This window comes from Marmota marmota, unplaced genomic scaffold (genome assembly GCF_001458135.2).
Source record: "Marmota marmota marmota unplaced genomic scaffold, marMar, whole genome shotgun sequence".
Classification (NCBI taxonomy): domain Eukaryota; kingdom Metazoa; phylum Chordata; class Mammalia; order Rodentia; family Sciuridae; genus Marmota; species Marmota marmota.
Genome location: NW_025999968.1, coordinates 10,866,920 through 10,884,465, shown reverse-complemented (window position 1 = coordinate 10,884,465; position 17,546 = coordinate 10,866,920). Strand labels below are relative to the sequence as shown.

Here is a 17,546-nt window from a genome sequence, read left to right as displayed (position 1 = left end):
GACTGGGGCCATAGTGAAGTGCACCATTCCAAGTCTTGGCCATGCACATTTTTACTTCTGCGAGTCCTGAACTCTCTTCCATATCTATAACATCACAATTGAGAAGAAATCTGACTTCTGGAATTAAAATCCAGATATTTGCCCTGAATAATTCTTAAGGTGATCTCAGAGAAGACTAGGAATACCCCACAGGAATAAAAGATTCTTGTGCTTCACTTGGGGGTGGGCTGGGATTGGTCTGGAAATCTTACTTAATCTGTTATGATGGACATAGATTCACCAACCTATCCCCTCACCTGCTCTTTAAAAAATGAAAACACTTTAGACTCATGCTGTCATTAAAGTATCCCCGAAAGGCCCATATGTTAAAAACTTGTCACCAATCTGTGACACTATTGGAAGTGAAATCTTTAGGAGTTGGTGCCTAGTGGAAGCAAGTTATATGGCTTATTTTCAATTCTGACCTATATTAGACTCTGACTTGGGAAAAACCCAAATTTTTGTTTTAAGCTACCAAAATTTTGTGGTTATTCATTAGAACAATTTAACTGCTATCACTAACATGTGCCCTGTTAAGCTCACACTGTGAAACAGGGATCTAGTGCTGGATGGGGAAGATAAAAGAAAGAAGGGAGGAGCCCTTCTTTCTTTCATTCTTCCTCATGAGGAAGTCTTTCAGAACAAACATCAGAAATGCATTCATCTGGGGTCAGAATGAAACTCCATAATGAGTTGTCATGGAGCCTGTGAGCTGAACTCGGAGGCTGATCAGGGAGGCACACAGCCTGCAGGGGAGCAGGACAATGATCAGAGTTTGCCATTTGGTCACAGGTCGGGGCCCTACTTTTCATGACCACCTTTCTCCTTATGTTGGTGGGGTTGTCTCATAGGAGTTATGGAAATCTGTGAGAAACAAGTCCTTACGGCTCCAGAGCCCAGGGTTAGGACCACTCCTTTGCCAACCCCATCACTCTGGCTCTCACAAACTTAGGTCAAACTTTCATGCCTGTCCTTGGCTGCTGGGCTTTCATGCCTCTGCCAGTGAAGAATCCTATAGGTCTCCATAAGTTAAAAGGAACTCTTATGGGGTGAAATGTTTATCTCCTAAATTCATATATTGAAGCCTAACCCCCAGTATCTCAGAATGAGACTGTATTTGGAGACAGAAGTTTAAAGAGTTAACTGAGATAAAACAAGGCTGTTAGGGTGGGCCCTAATCTAATAGCACTAGTGTCCCTATAAGAAGAGGAGGAGACACCAGGACTGTGTACAAACAGAGGAAAGACCATGTGGGGACAGTCCAAGAAAGAAGCAGCCATGTGTCTACAAGCCAAGGACAGAGACCTTGGGAGACATGAAGCCTGGCAATCCCTTCTTCTCAAATTTGTAACTCCAGAACTGTGAGAAAATCAATATCTATTTTGTAATCTACACAGTCCTTGTATTCTGTGATGACAGCTCTTGCAAACTCATGTAGCAACACTCATGCTCCACATCACTAAAAGCTTTAAGACATTCCTCTGATTTCCATGGCAGAGGCTTTCATTCTTTCTGCAACCGACTGTCCCTACACAGGAAGACAAAAGCATTGCTGGCCTGGTGTCAAAATCCTCTGCATAGAAACACATTCTGCAGCCGACAAACTGAATGTTTCAGATACAAGTTTCCTCACAGTTGTCTATGAGACGTCACGAGTGTCTGCAAAAGCAAACAATGCTGTGGTTTAAGAGGAATGGAAATGGCACAGCCCTGAAGAATGCCTGCTAAACAATCAACACATTTCATGCCTGGTCAAGAAATCTTTAAAATGAGAACTCTCTCAAGCACATTTTTTTTTTTTTTTAAGAAAAACAAAGCACTTAAGATTATGATGATATAGTAAGACATTCCTTTGTTTTTCAAATGTAAGAAACTAAATGAAGAAAACAAAAACAAAAATCCAAGCAACATTAAAACTTAAAGTTTGAAAAGCTAGTGATTTTAAAGGCAGTTCACTAGTTCTTTTATCTTCTCACACGGTTGCTTATCCGTATCACAGAAATATGAGATTCTCAATAATCCAAAGACATGTGATTCCCCTTTAAATGATCTATGAAGTATTTTTGCTAACCATATTAGAATGAAACCCTACTTTCTGAAGATATGAAAAATATTTTCTTAGAAATGGGAAGAAATTTAAACATTCTCCTGACAGACTCAGTCAGACAATTAAAAATTAAATCAAATGGTGCATATAAATTGAGACCATGTGGCAAAGTTTGATATAATTGAGTTCAGAGAAAGGAAAAAATGATGGAGCACCACTAGATACTTAAACTAAGATTGAGACCAGGGTGGGAGAACCATGGGCTGTGAGCCAAATCCCATGGTGCCCATTCGTTGGACTGCTTTTAAACTACAACCTCAAAGCTGGGTGGTTGCCACAGAGAACATGTGTCTCACAGAGTTAAAAATATTTAGTATCTAACCCTTTACAGAAAATGTTTGCCCATCCCTTCCACAGGTAATCAAACCAAAACAGATGTATTTTGGTAGAATATAAAATTTCAGTGCCTCCTTCCCCAAAGCACCTCCCTGGGTAGAGAGTAGTATATGGACCAAGTGTCAGGATTCTAGGCCAGTGGCATGACTCTCACCCATTTGAGCATTTCAGGGAAACACTGGGACAGGATGAAAGTGACTACCTTGTTCGCAGCCCAGTCATGGTGGTCGGGGTTGACTCCACAGCAATGATGGACACCAGTTTGCCTTTAAGCTGGCCTCCTCCCCTATGTGTAGGAGGGAGAGGATCAAAGTCAGTCACCAAAGCTCCAAGTTCTTCCATCAGTGACTGCACTGTCACCTCCCCCCCTCTAGCTATGCCAATAGTAACATTTGTAGAAATAAAACATGAAATAGTTGTATCATCCATAAAAGTTTAAGAAGCCTTAACTAGAATAGTAGGCCCGATATCCTGCCAACATAGAGCTCCAATATTTGCAAATAAGTGAACTATATCACGCACACACCACCAGCAGGTCTCTGGGATGCTCACTCAGGATTAGTCCTCACCAGACTAAGAACAAGTTCAGCAGCCAAGGAGCTGAGGGCCTCATAGTCAGCTGCACTGCCAGGGTCTGGTCTTTTCCTGTGGGTCTCTCCTCTGCTTTCCTGGTCCCTTCAACTCCCTGGGTCATGCCTTAATAGATTGCTCAGCTGGAGGCTGATGGTTTATGTGGATGTAGGACCTTGAACCTCTTCTTCTCTCAGGAAGGTTTTTCTTTGAGCTCTATAATTTCCAGCTTACTTTGGATTACCTGGAAGTTGATGCTTGTGCATTAGCCCTGGCAGTCTACTCAGATTCCTTCTAGTCCTGAAGTCAGATTCGACCAAGGCATTTTGATAGAATCTGCACTCACAGAGCAGATATGCTATGGAATTGTATACAGGATATTTTGGAAAATATGCTCATCTTTCCTTTCTGGATGCTAGATGTACTTATTATGGCTACTATGAATCATTAACTAAAACTAGGTAGAGCTCATCTCCAACGCCTCCAGCCAGCCCCTTCTTTTTCCAGGACCTTCACCACTAATACTGTCTTTGGTTCTTTCTTTTCTTAACCTTAGCTGTGTGGATCTCTAGCTTCCAAAGCACTAAGATTATTACAATTGGTGAACTGTTCTCTGGCATTCAGATGTGCCTGATGAGACACAGACTCTCTGAGGATTCATTCTTTCCTAACTGGGTTTATTTATAGGCACAGATTTGACGTTACCTGTAGTCACATTTTTTTTTTTTTCTTAACTACACAAAGGAGACATTCATTTTTGTTCCTCGTGGAAGGAAGTAGGACAAACATCAAGGCCCAAAGATTTTGCCTTCATCAAAAAAAATTCTTTTAGACAGTGACTCAGAGCCTCTTAAGTAGACCAGAATTTCTCACTGTAGTCAGTTCTCTGAAGGAAAATGCCAGTGAGTGATAGCAAAGATAACTCAAAGCTCAGAGAGGGCCAAATTTGGCCTGACATTCTCATTAAATAGGGACCCCATAGGAGTTTGGACAGAAAACAGACTGTGGTCAATTGAACATGTTAACAGGATTAATTTTTTTTTAATCAAACACATTGAAAATAAATTTCCAGGTGAACCTCTGACTAATGATTTTCTTTGCTGACATACAGCTTTGACTTAAGGAACAGTTCAGATAGATAATATAATCATCATTAATTCCATGTGTTTATAATTGTGCCTTTGATCTGTAGAGTGTGAAACGCTTAGCCATCACCAGGTTGCTGATCTTCCTTACCACCTTCTGTAACATGTGGGTGCTTCTTTATTCCCTAACTTTCCCAAGAAGCTAAGAAATAGGATGTCAACAGTCATCAGCTTGTTATACGGAAGTTATGGAAAGATCCAGAAGTGCCTGAGTCCCATCCAATTGAGTTTCCTATTAAGACTCAGCTGCTTCAACAGAGATTCAATAAGGCTCTTAGCTATGGGCTCTGCCCTCACCAAACAAATGTCTAAGTGTACAGGCAGGGGTATGGGAAAACCTCACTCTGCTCTGATGTTACTTAACATACAGCACCCGACTTTTTAGTTCTTTCCTCCATAGTTCAGCATTTTCAGTCTGTTTCTTGAATGCTGAAGGAAGAGACTTGACACAGGGGACCCAGATAGTACACATGGTCCTTATACATCACTTTTTAAGAATGTGTTATCCTGAGTCACATCTGAGAGCAGAAGCTGATTAAATTTAAAACAATTATATGAAGGTATTCCCTTGTGTTAATAGCAGTGCATTTAATGGAAGATTCCCTTACAGTGTTAGTTTCTTTGGTAACATCCCAAAAGAGGTCAGAAAAGCAGCCAAACACAGTGAGTCCTATTCATTCAAGTATCCTGAAATACATAACTATTGTCTTTTCCAAAATAATCTTAGTTACTTAAAACTTTCTATTTCTTCCTCTTTCTCTAAAACTTTCAAATTCTGCTTTAGCTTCCATGAGTTCTAACTGGAAATGAAGAATCTTGCTTTCCAGATTATTTTCCAGAGCTCCCTGGAATAAGTTTAAAAAAATTAAATGAAGTATTATTTTGGACAAAACTTATTGAGAGAGATCTAGGTTTAAATCAGGTACCTGAGAACTGGGTGACATGAAAAATGAATGATTGCTTTGTCGTTTCACTAACAACTTTGACATTCTAAGGTCTTTCAGCTTAGCTCAAGAACAAGAATTCTAAGGAATTTTTAAAAATAGAAATTTTCAATCTTGTCTGTAACATATTTATATGCTTACATTTATTACTCTTGACTTTTTCTAACATATTCCATCTTCAGGGTGAATCAATAAATGTATCAAAGTTGGGACAAAACTACCACCTTATATCTTTTAATTCCAACATCTCAGAAGGTTGGAAGCTGAATGTGTTCAGAGAATAAGAAATGGAATAGTGCCCAAATATTGTCATATAAAGAACAAATAAAAGAATTTAGAATGCACTAGACACATAGCATTAAGTTTGAGCCATTGTTACCTAAATGAGTACTATTACTACAAATGGATTCTTGTGACACATGGGGAGATCCCCTGAGCCTTTGATTGTTGCCTAGGTCAGGGAATTGTTTCCAGGGATGTTTTAAAGGAGATTCAATGCTAACAGTGTAAGTTTGAAGAAATATTTAAAAGTTTGTTTCACAGATAAAATGTCTATAAAGGAAGAAGAAGCAACACACACATGGAGCATGCTAATGTTATATAAGGGCATAAGCATGATGCTCTGTTGGTCAGTTAACAGTTCTGAGGGCAGTGGAAACTTCCGATAATGTTTTATAATCTGCTCTGAGGAGTGATTAACACATACCATCAAAAGTAAAAAGTAAAATTGACTAGAAATTTTAATAAGGCCTCCTTTGATAGTCTTTGAACACTACCTTCAATAGAAAAGAAATCAAAATGGTTGGATGGCAATTTCTTCTGAGGGAGTGGTATAGTTTCTTCAGGAGGAAACTTTCACTTCTAACCCTCTAGAATACCCTGAGAAATGAATCTTTGTAGAGAAGGTGACCTGTGATAATTTGAGTTTTATGGAATTAAAAGAAGAAATAATAATGTTTTTCACAAATGCTCAACCAGGAAAAGAAATAACCCAAAGCCAAGAGTATATGTCCAAATGGATGAAGTATTTATGATGTGGCTGAAGATACAACTGGAGAAAAGTCTAATAGCACGCATTGCCATCTAGTGGTACTAAATGGTATGAGCGCTGTGGTCTTAAGCCATCACCTTTGATGTGAGTCCTGGTTGATTCAATATACAAAGATGCTTGTATGTTACATAGAACTAAAATCACCTCTTTCAAATGTATTTCTCATTGTCTTGTTATAATGTTTAAATTTATACCATAAAATTTACTTTTTTTAGTTAGGATGGTAGCTTCAGAAAGCCCCCAGGCAGGATGCAGAGGGCCAAAGATAACAACTAGATGAAGCTAAATGCCTCAACTGTACAAGAACCAGACTTGCTATCAGACACCACACTGCCACCTGAAGGGATTCTATATAAAATGAGGATGATCTCAGGCAACATTTGTGCATAAAAAAGCAAGAGCTGTGCGCTTGAAAACTCTTCATAAAGGGTAATGTGGACTTACCTTCTTCTGCATCACAGCTTTCTTACAGAATTGCAGTGATGAGGTTTAACAGACAATGCTTGTCCAGTGCAGTTCTTTAGGTCTAAATTTATATTACTATATTTTCCAAAAGTTCCCTTCCCCAAACTGACTGGCTGTTACACTTTCAAAAAATCATTCTCTCTACCGGTGAGTAGGTGAGTAGACAGGTAGATATATATACACACACACATATATATCTCCATATGTATATGGAAATATATGGATATATATATTTCCCCCCCACACACCCTGTACTGGGGATTTAACCCAGGGGCTTTGAGAAAGCTAGGCAATTGCTCTACCACTGAGGTATTTAGAGTCAGAATCTCACTAGGATTACAGGCATGTGCTATTAGGGGCTGAATAATAGTGTCCTTGTGTCTATTCAGAAGGTTGAGTCAAACTGATGAAATTCAGCTGGAAGAAAAAAGGCTCTTTAGGGCTTTTATAACACCTCATAACTGTCACAGCACAACTCCCTTTTTAGTTCAGCATCATTTTTGGAAAAAGATCTCCCTTTCAATCTCTCACACACACTCAGGGATAAAGCCAGAGACTTTTGCTGAACTTTGAGTCCATAACACTGAAAACATTCCTGAAAAACTGTAGAAGCACATATCTGAGAACATCTCTGGGAATTTCATTGGAAAAACTAAAGTTGTTTTTTTTTTTTTTTTTTTGAGGGAAAGTGTCTTTGATGGACTCTATTTAAAAGGTGTGCAGCTAGGAGGGTATATATTCTTTCAACTTTGGATGAGTACTTGTTGAGCTCTTCCTATAGGCCAGCAGGGTTCCAGGCCAGTGCTTCCCCCAATGTTAGCCTGCATAGGAAACATCAAGGGATCTAGTTAAAATGCAGATTCTGATTCACTGGAGCTGGGGAGAGGTCTGAGATTCTGAATTTCCCACAAGCTCCTGGGTGGTGCCCAGGCACTTGTCCTTAGGCTGCATTCTAAGAGTATAGGCACTGGGGATAAACGGGGGAACAAGATAGCCACAGTTGCTCTAGTCATTAGAATCAGGAGATTTGTATTCACTAGTGTTCATCCTGATCTCTGGGCCTCATTTTCTTCCTTTGTAAATGGGAAAAATAATTTTTAGGGGGTGATTACCTAAAATGATGCATATCAAGCATTTGGCATGGTGCCCAGCATGTAGTAATCAGTTAAGCCAGTGTCAGGATATGGTTGCAGATTTTCTCTTTTGCTTGGTGGGGAAAACCTCCTTTTTCCCGAGATCATACCTCCCTTTCTTCTAGTGTCACTTGGGCTTCAATCTTTTCTTGTCCAATCGGTTTCTTGACCTTTTCCATTTCAGTTAAAGTCTGGGTCCCTTTTCTATCCTGGTTTGTCAGGCTAGAAATCTGTTCTGGAGAGAGGGAAGAATAGCAGTGTGAGTGAGAGGGCTCAGCCTCAGACCCATGATAACAAGCACATCCGAATACTCCTAGAGGCCTGCTGGGACCATGTTCATGTAATCCTTTGGAAACTTGATAGTAGAGCCACCATTAATTCACAGGGGATCTGTGTTACAATTAGAAAAAGGCATCCCTTTGTCTACATATTCTTTTGCCATCTGCCAGGAAACTGTCAGCAAATGGGAAGGATGGTGCTTCTTAGAGTCAGGGACATTGGACAGCCTGTGCACTCTGCAGGGTGGTTCTGCTTGTTAGAGCCATTTCAGAGTCTACCTGGAAGTACACCCAGACACAGACCTGGAATCCCTACACTTCCAGTGGAAGTGCTTAGCTGTCAACACAGTGTAAGCCACCACTTAACACTAGAACAAGACCTTAAAGCATCAGGTGGTCACTGTCTGCCAGCAGCCAACGCATGGCCTCAGATAGGCTAGATGAACACAAGGGGCTCAGGAAAGACAGTGACTTCAACTCAAGCACTTGAAAGTTTTGGCTATCTTAGTATGAACACAGCCTGTGACAGAGGCTTCCAGAAGTCACAAAACCTCTGCCACCTTATACCGGCCTAGTATAGTGTAGGTCTTGTATCTCTGGAAATTACCTCACACTGAGGAGTAGAGAGAGCCCAGGAGTTTACCTGTTCTAGTTCTGAGATCTGGAACTGGTGAAATGTGTAATTTTTTCCCCCTGTACTGAGGACTGAATACAGATCCTTGTGTATGCTAGCAGAGTGTTCTAATACTGGGATATACGCTTACCTTTTTAAAATTTTATTTGGAGACGGAATCTCACTAAGTTGTTCAGGTTGTCCTTGAACTTGTGATCCTTCTGCTTCAGCCTCCTGAGCAGTTGGGAGTATAGGTGTGCCCGAGTAAGATATGACAAAAGTTTTAAGAAGTACAGAACAATGCATTAGATGAGAATTTTCATGTAAATTATACTCCCTTTTCACATATGTCCTATCCAAAGAACGGTTCCTCAGAGAAAACTCAGAGCAGCTTTTCTCAATTCTGACTGCACCTTAGAATCACTTGAAGAGCTTTTCAGAAAAGCCCAAACTCCAAGGCTCACTCTAGACCACATGTGGTCCTCAGATCAGCTGGTATAGGCCTCACCTAGGAATTTATTAGATATGCAAATTCACAGGCCCCATTTCAAACCTATTGAATCAAACTTTGGGGTTGTGCCCAGCCATCTGTTACAACAAACCCTCCAGGTTTGGATGTAGCTGAAGTTTTCTATCCAGTTTTTGAGCACCCCTCAAAGCCCAATCAGTGATCATGGACTGTGGAAGTCAAGACAGAAAGCAGTAGTAACAAACTTGCCTCCAGGGCACCTTGGGGTTATCATGCGATTGATTGGTGGTGGGGTAAATTGGCTGCATGTTAAAATTTTTAAATTCATTTCTTTAACTCTGCTATTTCATTTCTATGAATCCCTTCTGCTGAAATATTTATGTGTATACAATATATAATATAGAATTATTTATAATTATGAAAACTTAGACCTAAAGTAAATAGGTTAAATAAGTTTTGGTCAACCCTATTATGAAACACTATCTAGCTTTTTAAAGCATGTGGCAGCTCTTCATGCGTAGGCATGTAATGAACTACAAGGTACATGGAAGGGAGCATAGCTGTGTCCACCCTGGAGCCCAGCTGCTCAACTCCCAGATCTGCTACTTATCCACTGTGAAGCCACCCAAACCATTTAACCTTACTTATGTGACTCAATATAATATCCATTTCACACATGAAACTAACATCAAGGCTCTTATGAGACTTAAACAATGAATAGCTGTATGAAAAACAGTACCTAGAATATAGCATGGGCTATACAAATATTTGTTAAATTATAAAATATACTGAATAAAAGGTATGGAACAATTTTTAATCTGGTTAAAAGAGACATATGAATATATACATGGAAAATCTATGTAAGGCTATGGATATCAAGAATTTCTTCAGAGTGGTTTCCTTACTGAGTAGAACTGGAGCTAAAGGCATAAAACTAGTTTTACTTTTACAATTAATTTCATGCAAATAACATCTATAGAAAAAAAAAATGCCACAATGAAGCCCTAAACCTTAAAAAATTAGAACATGAATGGGAACATGGATAGGCCAAGGCTCTCCACCCACAGAAGACAGCCTTGCTCTGTAGCCAAGGCTCTTCCCAAGCTCCTGGCTCCTGGCTCTTGCTTGGGTTGGAAGCCCAGCTGAGAGTACCTTGCAGGTTCTTGTTCTCCCTCCTCCGTGTCTCCTGGTCCTCACTGCTCTCTTCATAAGTGTGCTTGAGCTCGAGGACCCTGTGCTGAGAGCTCAGGCCTCCTTCTGAGAGGCAGCCTGTAATGCCTGGGACTCCTCATGCTTCTGCTTCCCTCAGTCAGCAAGGGCCTCCTCAGACTGCTGCTGCTTCTGGTCCAGTGCAGCTGCTACAGAGCAGACCTTCCCAAGCTCAGACAGCGCATCCCCCAGCTCAAGGTGCAGTTGGTGCCGGGCCCTTTCCACAGAGGCATTCTTGGCATTGGCCACCTGCATGGCTTCAGCAGCCTCCTGTAAGCTAATTGCCAGCTTCTTCCTGAGAGGGGCAGGCCCACAGGACATCATGTGAGACATCAACTGTCACAGAGCTCATCAAGTCTGTCCAGGGCTCAGGTACCAAATAGGATGGCCTCAGAGGTTGGCTTAATAGAATGAAATAAAAGCAGGTCCTTCTACCTAAAGAACCCAGTTTTCGGCTGGCCACTGTCCTCTGCCTCCTGTGACTGCATGGATTTTATTTCCCCTTTCTTTGAAGCCTAGACTTGGAACTCAGAATCTCTTTGAATTCCTATAAATATTTACTTGCCCTAAAACTTTAATAAATAATACATAATTTATTGACAATTTCATAAGAAATGGGGGAAATAAGATTGTTCTGAACCCCTTACCAATAGTAAGCTATGTGAAAATCCTCAGGCACACTTAGTCTCTAAAGAACTCCTTGGCTGTGTTGCTTCCAAGGAACACTCACGCTCTCCTGCTCACTCCCTCACCCTCTCATCATTTGGCTCCTAAACGTGACACATTTTTCTCTTCTCTCTTAATGTCTTCTACGTATCAGCTCCTGTGCTGAGATTTCTATTCATCCTAGATCCACCCATCATGACGTCCACTTAACAGGTCCCAGTGCTCTTATGGGACCCTTTAGTCACTCCAGCATCCTCTGTGACAGAGTGGTTTATTAAAGTGCTTCCTCCATCACCCCCATAACACAGCACTCAATAATTCTTAATGAATGAAATGTGTTCTCTTGCTTACATCTCCTGCAGGGTTGCTGGCTGTCCCATTCTTGCTCTCTCATTACACTTCTTAGATGAAAGGAACAGTATATGCCAAAGCTTTCCTTCTCCACTGTTATTAAACTGAAAAAGGTCCCCATGAATCAACATGCACCACACAACTAGTCCCATTAGTCAGAGCTCTCCAGAGGAGTGAAAACAGTAGAATGTATATATAAGAGGGGTTTATTAGACTGGCTTACACAATCAGAGGCTTACAGTTGCACAGTAGTTGTCCACAGGCTGGATAGCCGAGGAAGCCAGTAGCTGCTCAGCCCAAGAAGCTGGAAATCTCAGAACAAAAGGGAACAGTGATGTAATCCCAGCCTAACACCAAACACCTGGATGCCCCAGGAGAGTGGCTGGTGCAAGTCCATGTACAAAGGTTGAAGAATCTATCATCTGATGTCCAGAGATGATGGCAGCAAACAACAGCTAGCAAGCAAACAAAACAACACTTCAACTGAAGAAGTTTCTAGCATACAGTGGGAGCTGCCCTTTCCCTCTGTGTTTTGTTCCATCTAGTCCCCCAGTCCACTGGACCAACATTGGACCACACATTCGGTGTGGGTCTTTCTCATTTCTCTGACCAACAAGGTTCTGGAAACCACCCACAGAAACAAACCCAAAGTGTTTGTGTTCTTTACCAGTGTTCTAGTCATCGCTCATTCCTACCAAGTTAAGAACCAAAATTAAACATCACAGAGCTCAATAGAGCAGTGTGGTAATAAAGCTCCCCCCCCCCGCCCCGTCTTTTTTGGGTGGAATCCTACAAAACCAGTCTCTGCTCAGCATTCAAGAAGGCTCTGTGCTCAAGCAACAACTCTTTGCTCACTGGATTTCTGACCATGTCACTTCACTTTCTGTTTATTCTTCCTAAGAGGATATCCTGATACTTTATCCAACCTAAAACAGGAGTCTTATAAAATAATTACATTCATTGTGACTACTTTAGAAATACTTGATTAGTACCCAGAAAACAGAAGTGTACTTTGGGTGATCCACAATGCTGAGGGACTCAGGACATGAGATTTTCAATGGTAAAACTGGGGAATTCCAGGGCAAATAAAAAAAAAAAACAAAACAGGTCACCCTTATATTACTGATAATTTTATATTATATTTAATAAAAGCTACCTATTTAGCTGTTTAACTTGCTAACCATGAGCACCTACTTAGTTGCTTAGCATAGGTAAATAAATGTGAGAGTAAGAAACCAAATTCTTATTCTTGAAGAATATTGAACTCCAATTTTTTTTTTTAAAAGGCAAAATAGTAATTGGGCTTAGGTGAGCTTGATTCTGCTAATCTAACTCATGTGAACCCCATCCTGAAAGCAAATCAGGCAGATCTTCAAATTTCCAAACTGAAAAACATAGGATCCTAAATATATTTGTAGTTGCCTACCTCTAGGGGATTTAGATATATTTAGGGATATATTTGGCATTCAAATAATTGTTAAATCAAAAGGATCTTCAAATATTACCATGTTGCCTATTCTTTTCCTTTAGTTGTCACATCCTACAAAACTAGTTCAAACAAATTCATGTGGTCATAAAGCAGTCTATATTCTTTCCTTCTTTTCTACCCACCTAGTTTGGCAACTATTAATTGCTGTGACTATAAGAAAAAGAAAAACTTACATGGGAGAAAAGTTTATTTTAGGTTCACAGTTTCAGAGGTCCAATCCATGTGTGGCTGAGTGCATTGTTCTGGGCCTGAGGTGAGACAGAACATAATGGAGGAGGGTGTGGCAGAAAAAGGTTGCTCAGCTCATGACATTCAGGAAGCAGAAAGTCATAGAATGCAGGAGGAACCAAGGACAAGATATAGTCCAAGGACATGGCCCCTGTCAGCCACACCCACCTGCTTATCATTACAAACCAGTAATCCATTCAAATCATTAATCCTTCAAATGGATTATTCCATTGAGGAGGTTAAAACTCTCATAACCCAATCTTTTCACTTCTGAACATTGCCACATTGCCTAATATATGAGATTTTGAGGGGGCACACTTAGCTGCTCAGGCACTAAGAGGCTACTGCAGCCAGGGTTCAAAAAGGCCCAGCTACTACTTAAGCTGGTAGCAGACCTTGGCATCTTCCATGTGGTGCTGTTTCTGCAGGAATGCAGGATGCTGAAGTTAAGAGCTCATGAAGGATTCCACTGAGATTTCAAAGGAAGGCATGGTATTTTAGGCAAAGAGTAGCAGAGTCAGAATTCCTGTGGGTAACCCGAGAGGGTGATGCATGAAGTTGTGACAATGAAACCAACACTGCAATGGAGACTTGAAGAAGTAAGAAATATGAGGACTGTGGACCACCTGCCAAAAATATCTGCAGTCTGTGGACAGAGTCAGGTCAGGAGAGAGGCCATGTGGGTTGCAACCAACAAGGCCATAGGAGTAGGGCTGCCCAAGCCCTTTTGGGCCCACATCTCCCTACCACATGCCTTCAATGCTGAACATGGAGTTAATGAACTTAATATTTGCCCTGCCTAATTTTTTGTCTTGGTTTGGCCCCCCTCCCTTTTTATGCTCCCATTTCCTCTGTTTTGGAATGGGAATGTCTTCCCTTTGCCATTGTATACTATATGTGTAGATTAGTAAGTTTTCTCTAGAGGAACAGAACCAAGAGAATATTTATATGTATGATTATAAAAAGGGGAATTTATTAGATTGGCTTCATCACCAGAAGCTGGATTATCCCACATACCTCTGGCTGCACACCAAAGAACCAGAGGAACCAATAATTGCTCAGTCCAAGAAGCTGTAGCCTCAGATAAAAGGGCCAATGATGCAGCCCAAGTCCAAGACTAAAGGCCCAGGAACTCCTTGGAGAATCAATGTTCAGAGTCCAGACCAAAAGAGAGAAGGAGCTGGAGTCCAATACTCTCAGATAACGGCAGCAACAATCAACACACCCACTAAGAATAGAGCTTACATCTGCCTCAGATTCCTCCTGCTTGGGCTTTTTGTTCCAACTGAGACTCAAATCTATTGGACTGTGATGCTCATATTCAGATTAGATGGGGGTCTCTTCTCAGTTTGCTGCCCCACATGCTAATTATCTATGGATGTGTCTTTTGTGGACACATCCAGAAGTATTAATCCTAGAAACTCATAATCCAATCAAATTGACAATCCAGATTAACCATCACACATTAAAGAAACCATTAAACAGGATGACAGGAACTTCAACTTGAAATCTTCAATTATTAGAAGAAAAAACACTTACTTTAGAAGCAAATGACAGATTTGATGTAAGGAAGCATTACAGTTCAAAGCCCCATTTTTCTGGGGTCCAGAGTTTTTGTAAAACACCTACCACAGGTATTTTTAGTATCTGTCATTTCAAAACCCTTTTTAAGTTACTGCAGATACAGAGATGGATCACTTGGTACTCCTTCTGGGACAGAACACAGCAGTTGTTCCACAACTACACAGTAATGAGGCTCAACGATTTAGGTGAAGACCGCAAAAAACATCATTTCTGGTTGAAGTTAAAAAGAAATGTATTGATCTGCACTGGATTTCTGCCAAGTTACCAGGCCAGGGACACATCCTTTTCAGTAAACCCTTAATGATTATAAGCTGAGGTTAGTTTGATGCTTTCTCTCAAATATACAGTCTCTCAACCACTAAGCAAATATTTTCAGTACTGTACCCTGGTACTGGGTCTTCATTTAGCTAGTCTCCAAATTTCTATAGCTCCTGAGAGAAACTTTTAAAACCTCTTCATGGCATTGGCTATGAAATTGATATTCTAACCTTAGGTGTAGCCTGGGGATGACTTCTTTTCAAAGCAACCTCTGTCCCATAAAGCAGGCTGATAGATGCTAATATGTTTCTAAATATCTCTGTCCATTTTCACAGAGCTGCACTTGTTAGTCTATAAATTATACACCAGAGACACAACTATGATGAATGAATATGTATATTTATATACACACATACTCAATTATTCAGGTGTTCCAAATAAAATGTAGTATTTTAAGTGATATCCCAGTTTTCAGACCATAGTTTGAAGATATATCTTCAATAAAGATTTCACTTGTACCCCTATAAAGGGGCTTCTTTCTTCTCCTGGACTTCTTTATAGTCTCTTCCATTTTAACAATACTTTTTAGCCTCCTAGAGTATGTGCTTCTTGCCACTAGTGATGATTTTGCTCTGGTCTTGGGCTTGCTCATGCATGCTGCAAAGATTTGCTAAATACACCATGAGATCTTGAAGACACAGTCATTATTCTCAGACTCCTATGTGTGATCAGCCCCAAGTGAAGGATAATCCTGCACTACTCACCTAGCATCCTCCAACTCTTCAGTTCTCTGGATGACATCATGTTCATAATTCTTTCTCCACTGCACCACTTTAGTATTGCCTTTGGGTAGGGTCCAGTGAAGCTCAGCCTTGACCTCTGGTTCTTCCTCACATAAGGTCATAGTCATGCCTAGTTTACAGCAAATGGGCCAGGGAACTATTTAGAAGGGACACATGTTTTAAAAATGGCACACCATCATTAACAAGGAAATTCTTGGAGGTGACATAAATTTTTTTAAAGATAAAGTTAATAACAACCTGCCACAATTCAAGCAGAACTTCAACCTCACAAGATAATATCAGGGGTGAAATTTGGGACAAGAAGAGAAAGGATAGGGAGTAACTAATTTTCCATTAAGATAGGAAAGAGTTCCATTTAGGGAAATGGCAATCCAAGTATGTGGGCTTCAGTGATGGACAGGCTTGGAGTCCTAGAAGTAGTGGAGAACAAAAAGATAGCAAGGAGAAGTTCATTATTATTTAGGCACTAAGATTTGTTTTAACTGATATGTGAGACTCAGATCCTGTTTGAATCACAAGGAACCACTGTGTTTCAGACTAGCCTTTTTATTCAGTGGATTAGGAAACATCTTTAATCTCACCTGTAAACCTCTGAAAACTTCACCTCTCATCACTTTAAAATCATGCTCTCCAACAAGGCTTTCTGTAGTAATCAAAATATTCTATGTGTACATTGTCTTAGATGATAATGAATAGCCACATGTAGCTGTTGAACACTGAGACTGTGCCCAGAACATGAGTTGTCAAAACTGAGTCTTTAATTTCATTTTGATTAATATATGTTTAAATCTAGATAACTATCTGTATAGTATAGTAGTAGCTCCTGCTGAGTTTAATGAAAATTTCTGTCATTAAATTGTGGTCTAGCCCCAACAATATGCTGCCNGCATCCCCCTTGATAGTTTTGATTCATATATATATATATATATATATATATATATATATATATATATATGATTAAGAGGTATTGATAGTTTCAAGCAAGATAAAGTATTATGAGAAAATATTTTTAAAGCACTATCAAAATTGTTAAAAAGTCCCTCCATAAAAACATATTCTATATTTTAATGAACTACTTTAAGAAAGAATGCTCAAAGAAGAACTCTAATTACATTATTAATTTTAAACAATGTGGTGGAGTTATAGCACAGAAAACATACCCTAGTCTTCTGGTGATGCCTAGCTAATGATGGCTAGAATCTAAAGAATAGAGAATCATCTGTCTTTGAAGATTAATGCTAAGGTTGTTAAATAATTACAAGTCCAATTACATTAATTACATATGTATACAATTGTGCTTATGATATTACACACTTAATATAATTGATTTCATGAGGTAAAAAAATGAAGTTAAAATTAGTCACAGCTTGATGTTAGGAGAAAGGAAACTTAGGACCAATGGAAAAAAGATTAATTTATCACAATTCCATACTTCCAGAAATGGCAGGCACTTAAATAAATATATTTCAGAAATCTATAAAGGTTTAAAATTGATATTAATTTATAATATGCAATCTTTAGATGATAAAATGTATTAAAAAGAGGAAAGAAAATTAAAACGTGTAACTTTGATATTCCAAACTTTATTCTGTATTAGTTCTTCTATGATAAATAATACTCAATTATTTTCTGCATTTAACAGAGATGTTTTATTGTACAGATAAATCTGTCAATTCTCTAAACTCCTAAAATAACAAATAGAGTTTAAGGGGATGGGCTTAATGTAGTACGGTCTGTTCTAGATACTTCTACAATAAAGAATATTTTTATCAGATGAAAATCCACACAATATGTGCCAATTTAAATAT

At 39.6% G+C, this 17,546-nt stretch overlaps 1 protein-coding gene across 1 annotated transcript in view; it reads right to left on the bottom strand.

The window, feature by feature from the left end:
* The window catches only part of Myh15 (myosin heavy chain 15), a 123,065-nt gene that overhangs the window by 8,133 nt on the left and 97,386 nt on the right, over positions 1-17,546 (bottom strand). The window contains 6 exon segments of the mRNA XM_048803852.1: positions 4,929-4,967; positions 4,969-5,042; positions 7,901-8,025; positions 10,303-10,383; positions 10,386-10,654; positions 15,700-15,847. Coding sequence (XP_048659809.1) covers positions 4,929-4,967; positions 4,969-5,042; positions 7,901-8,025; positions 10,303-10,383; positions 10,386-10,654; positions 15,700-15,847 — 736 coding nt within the window.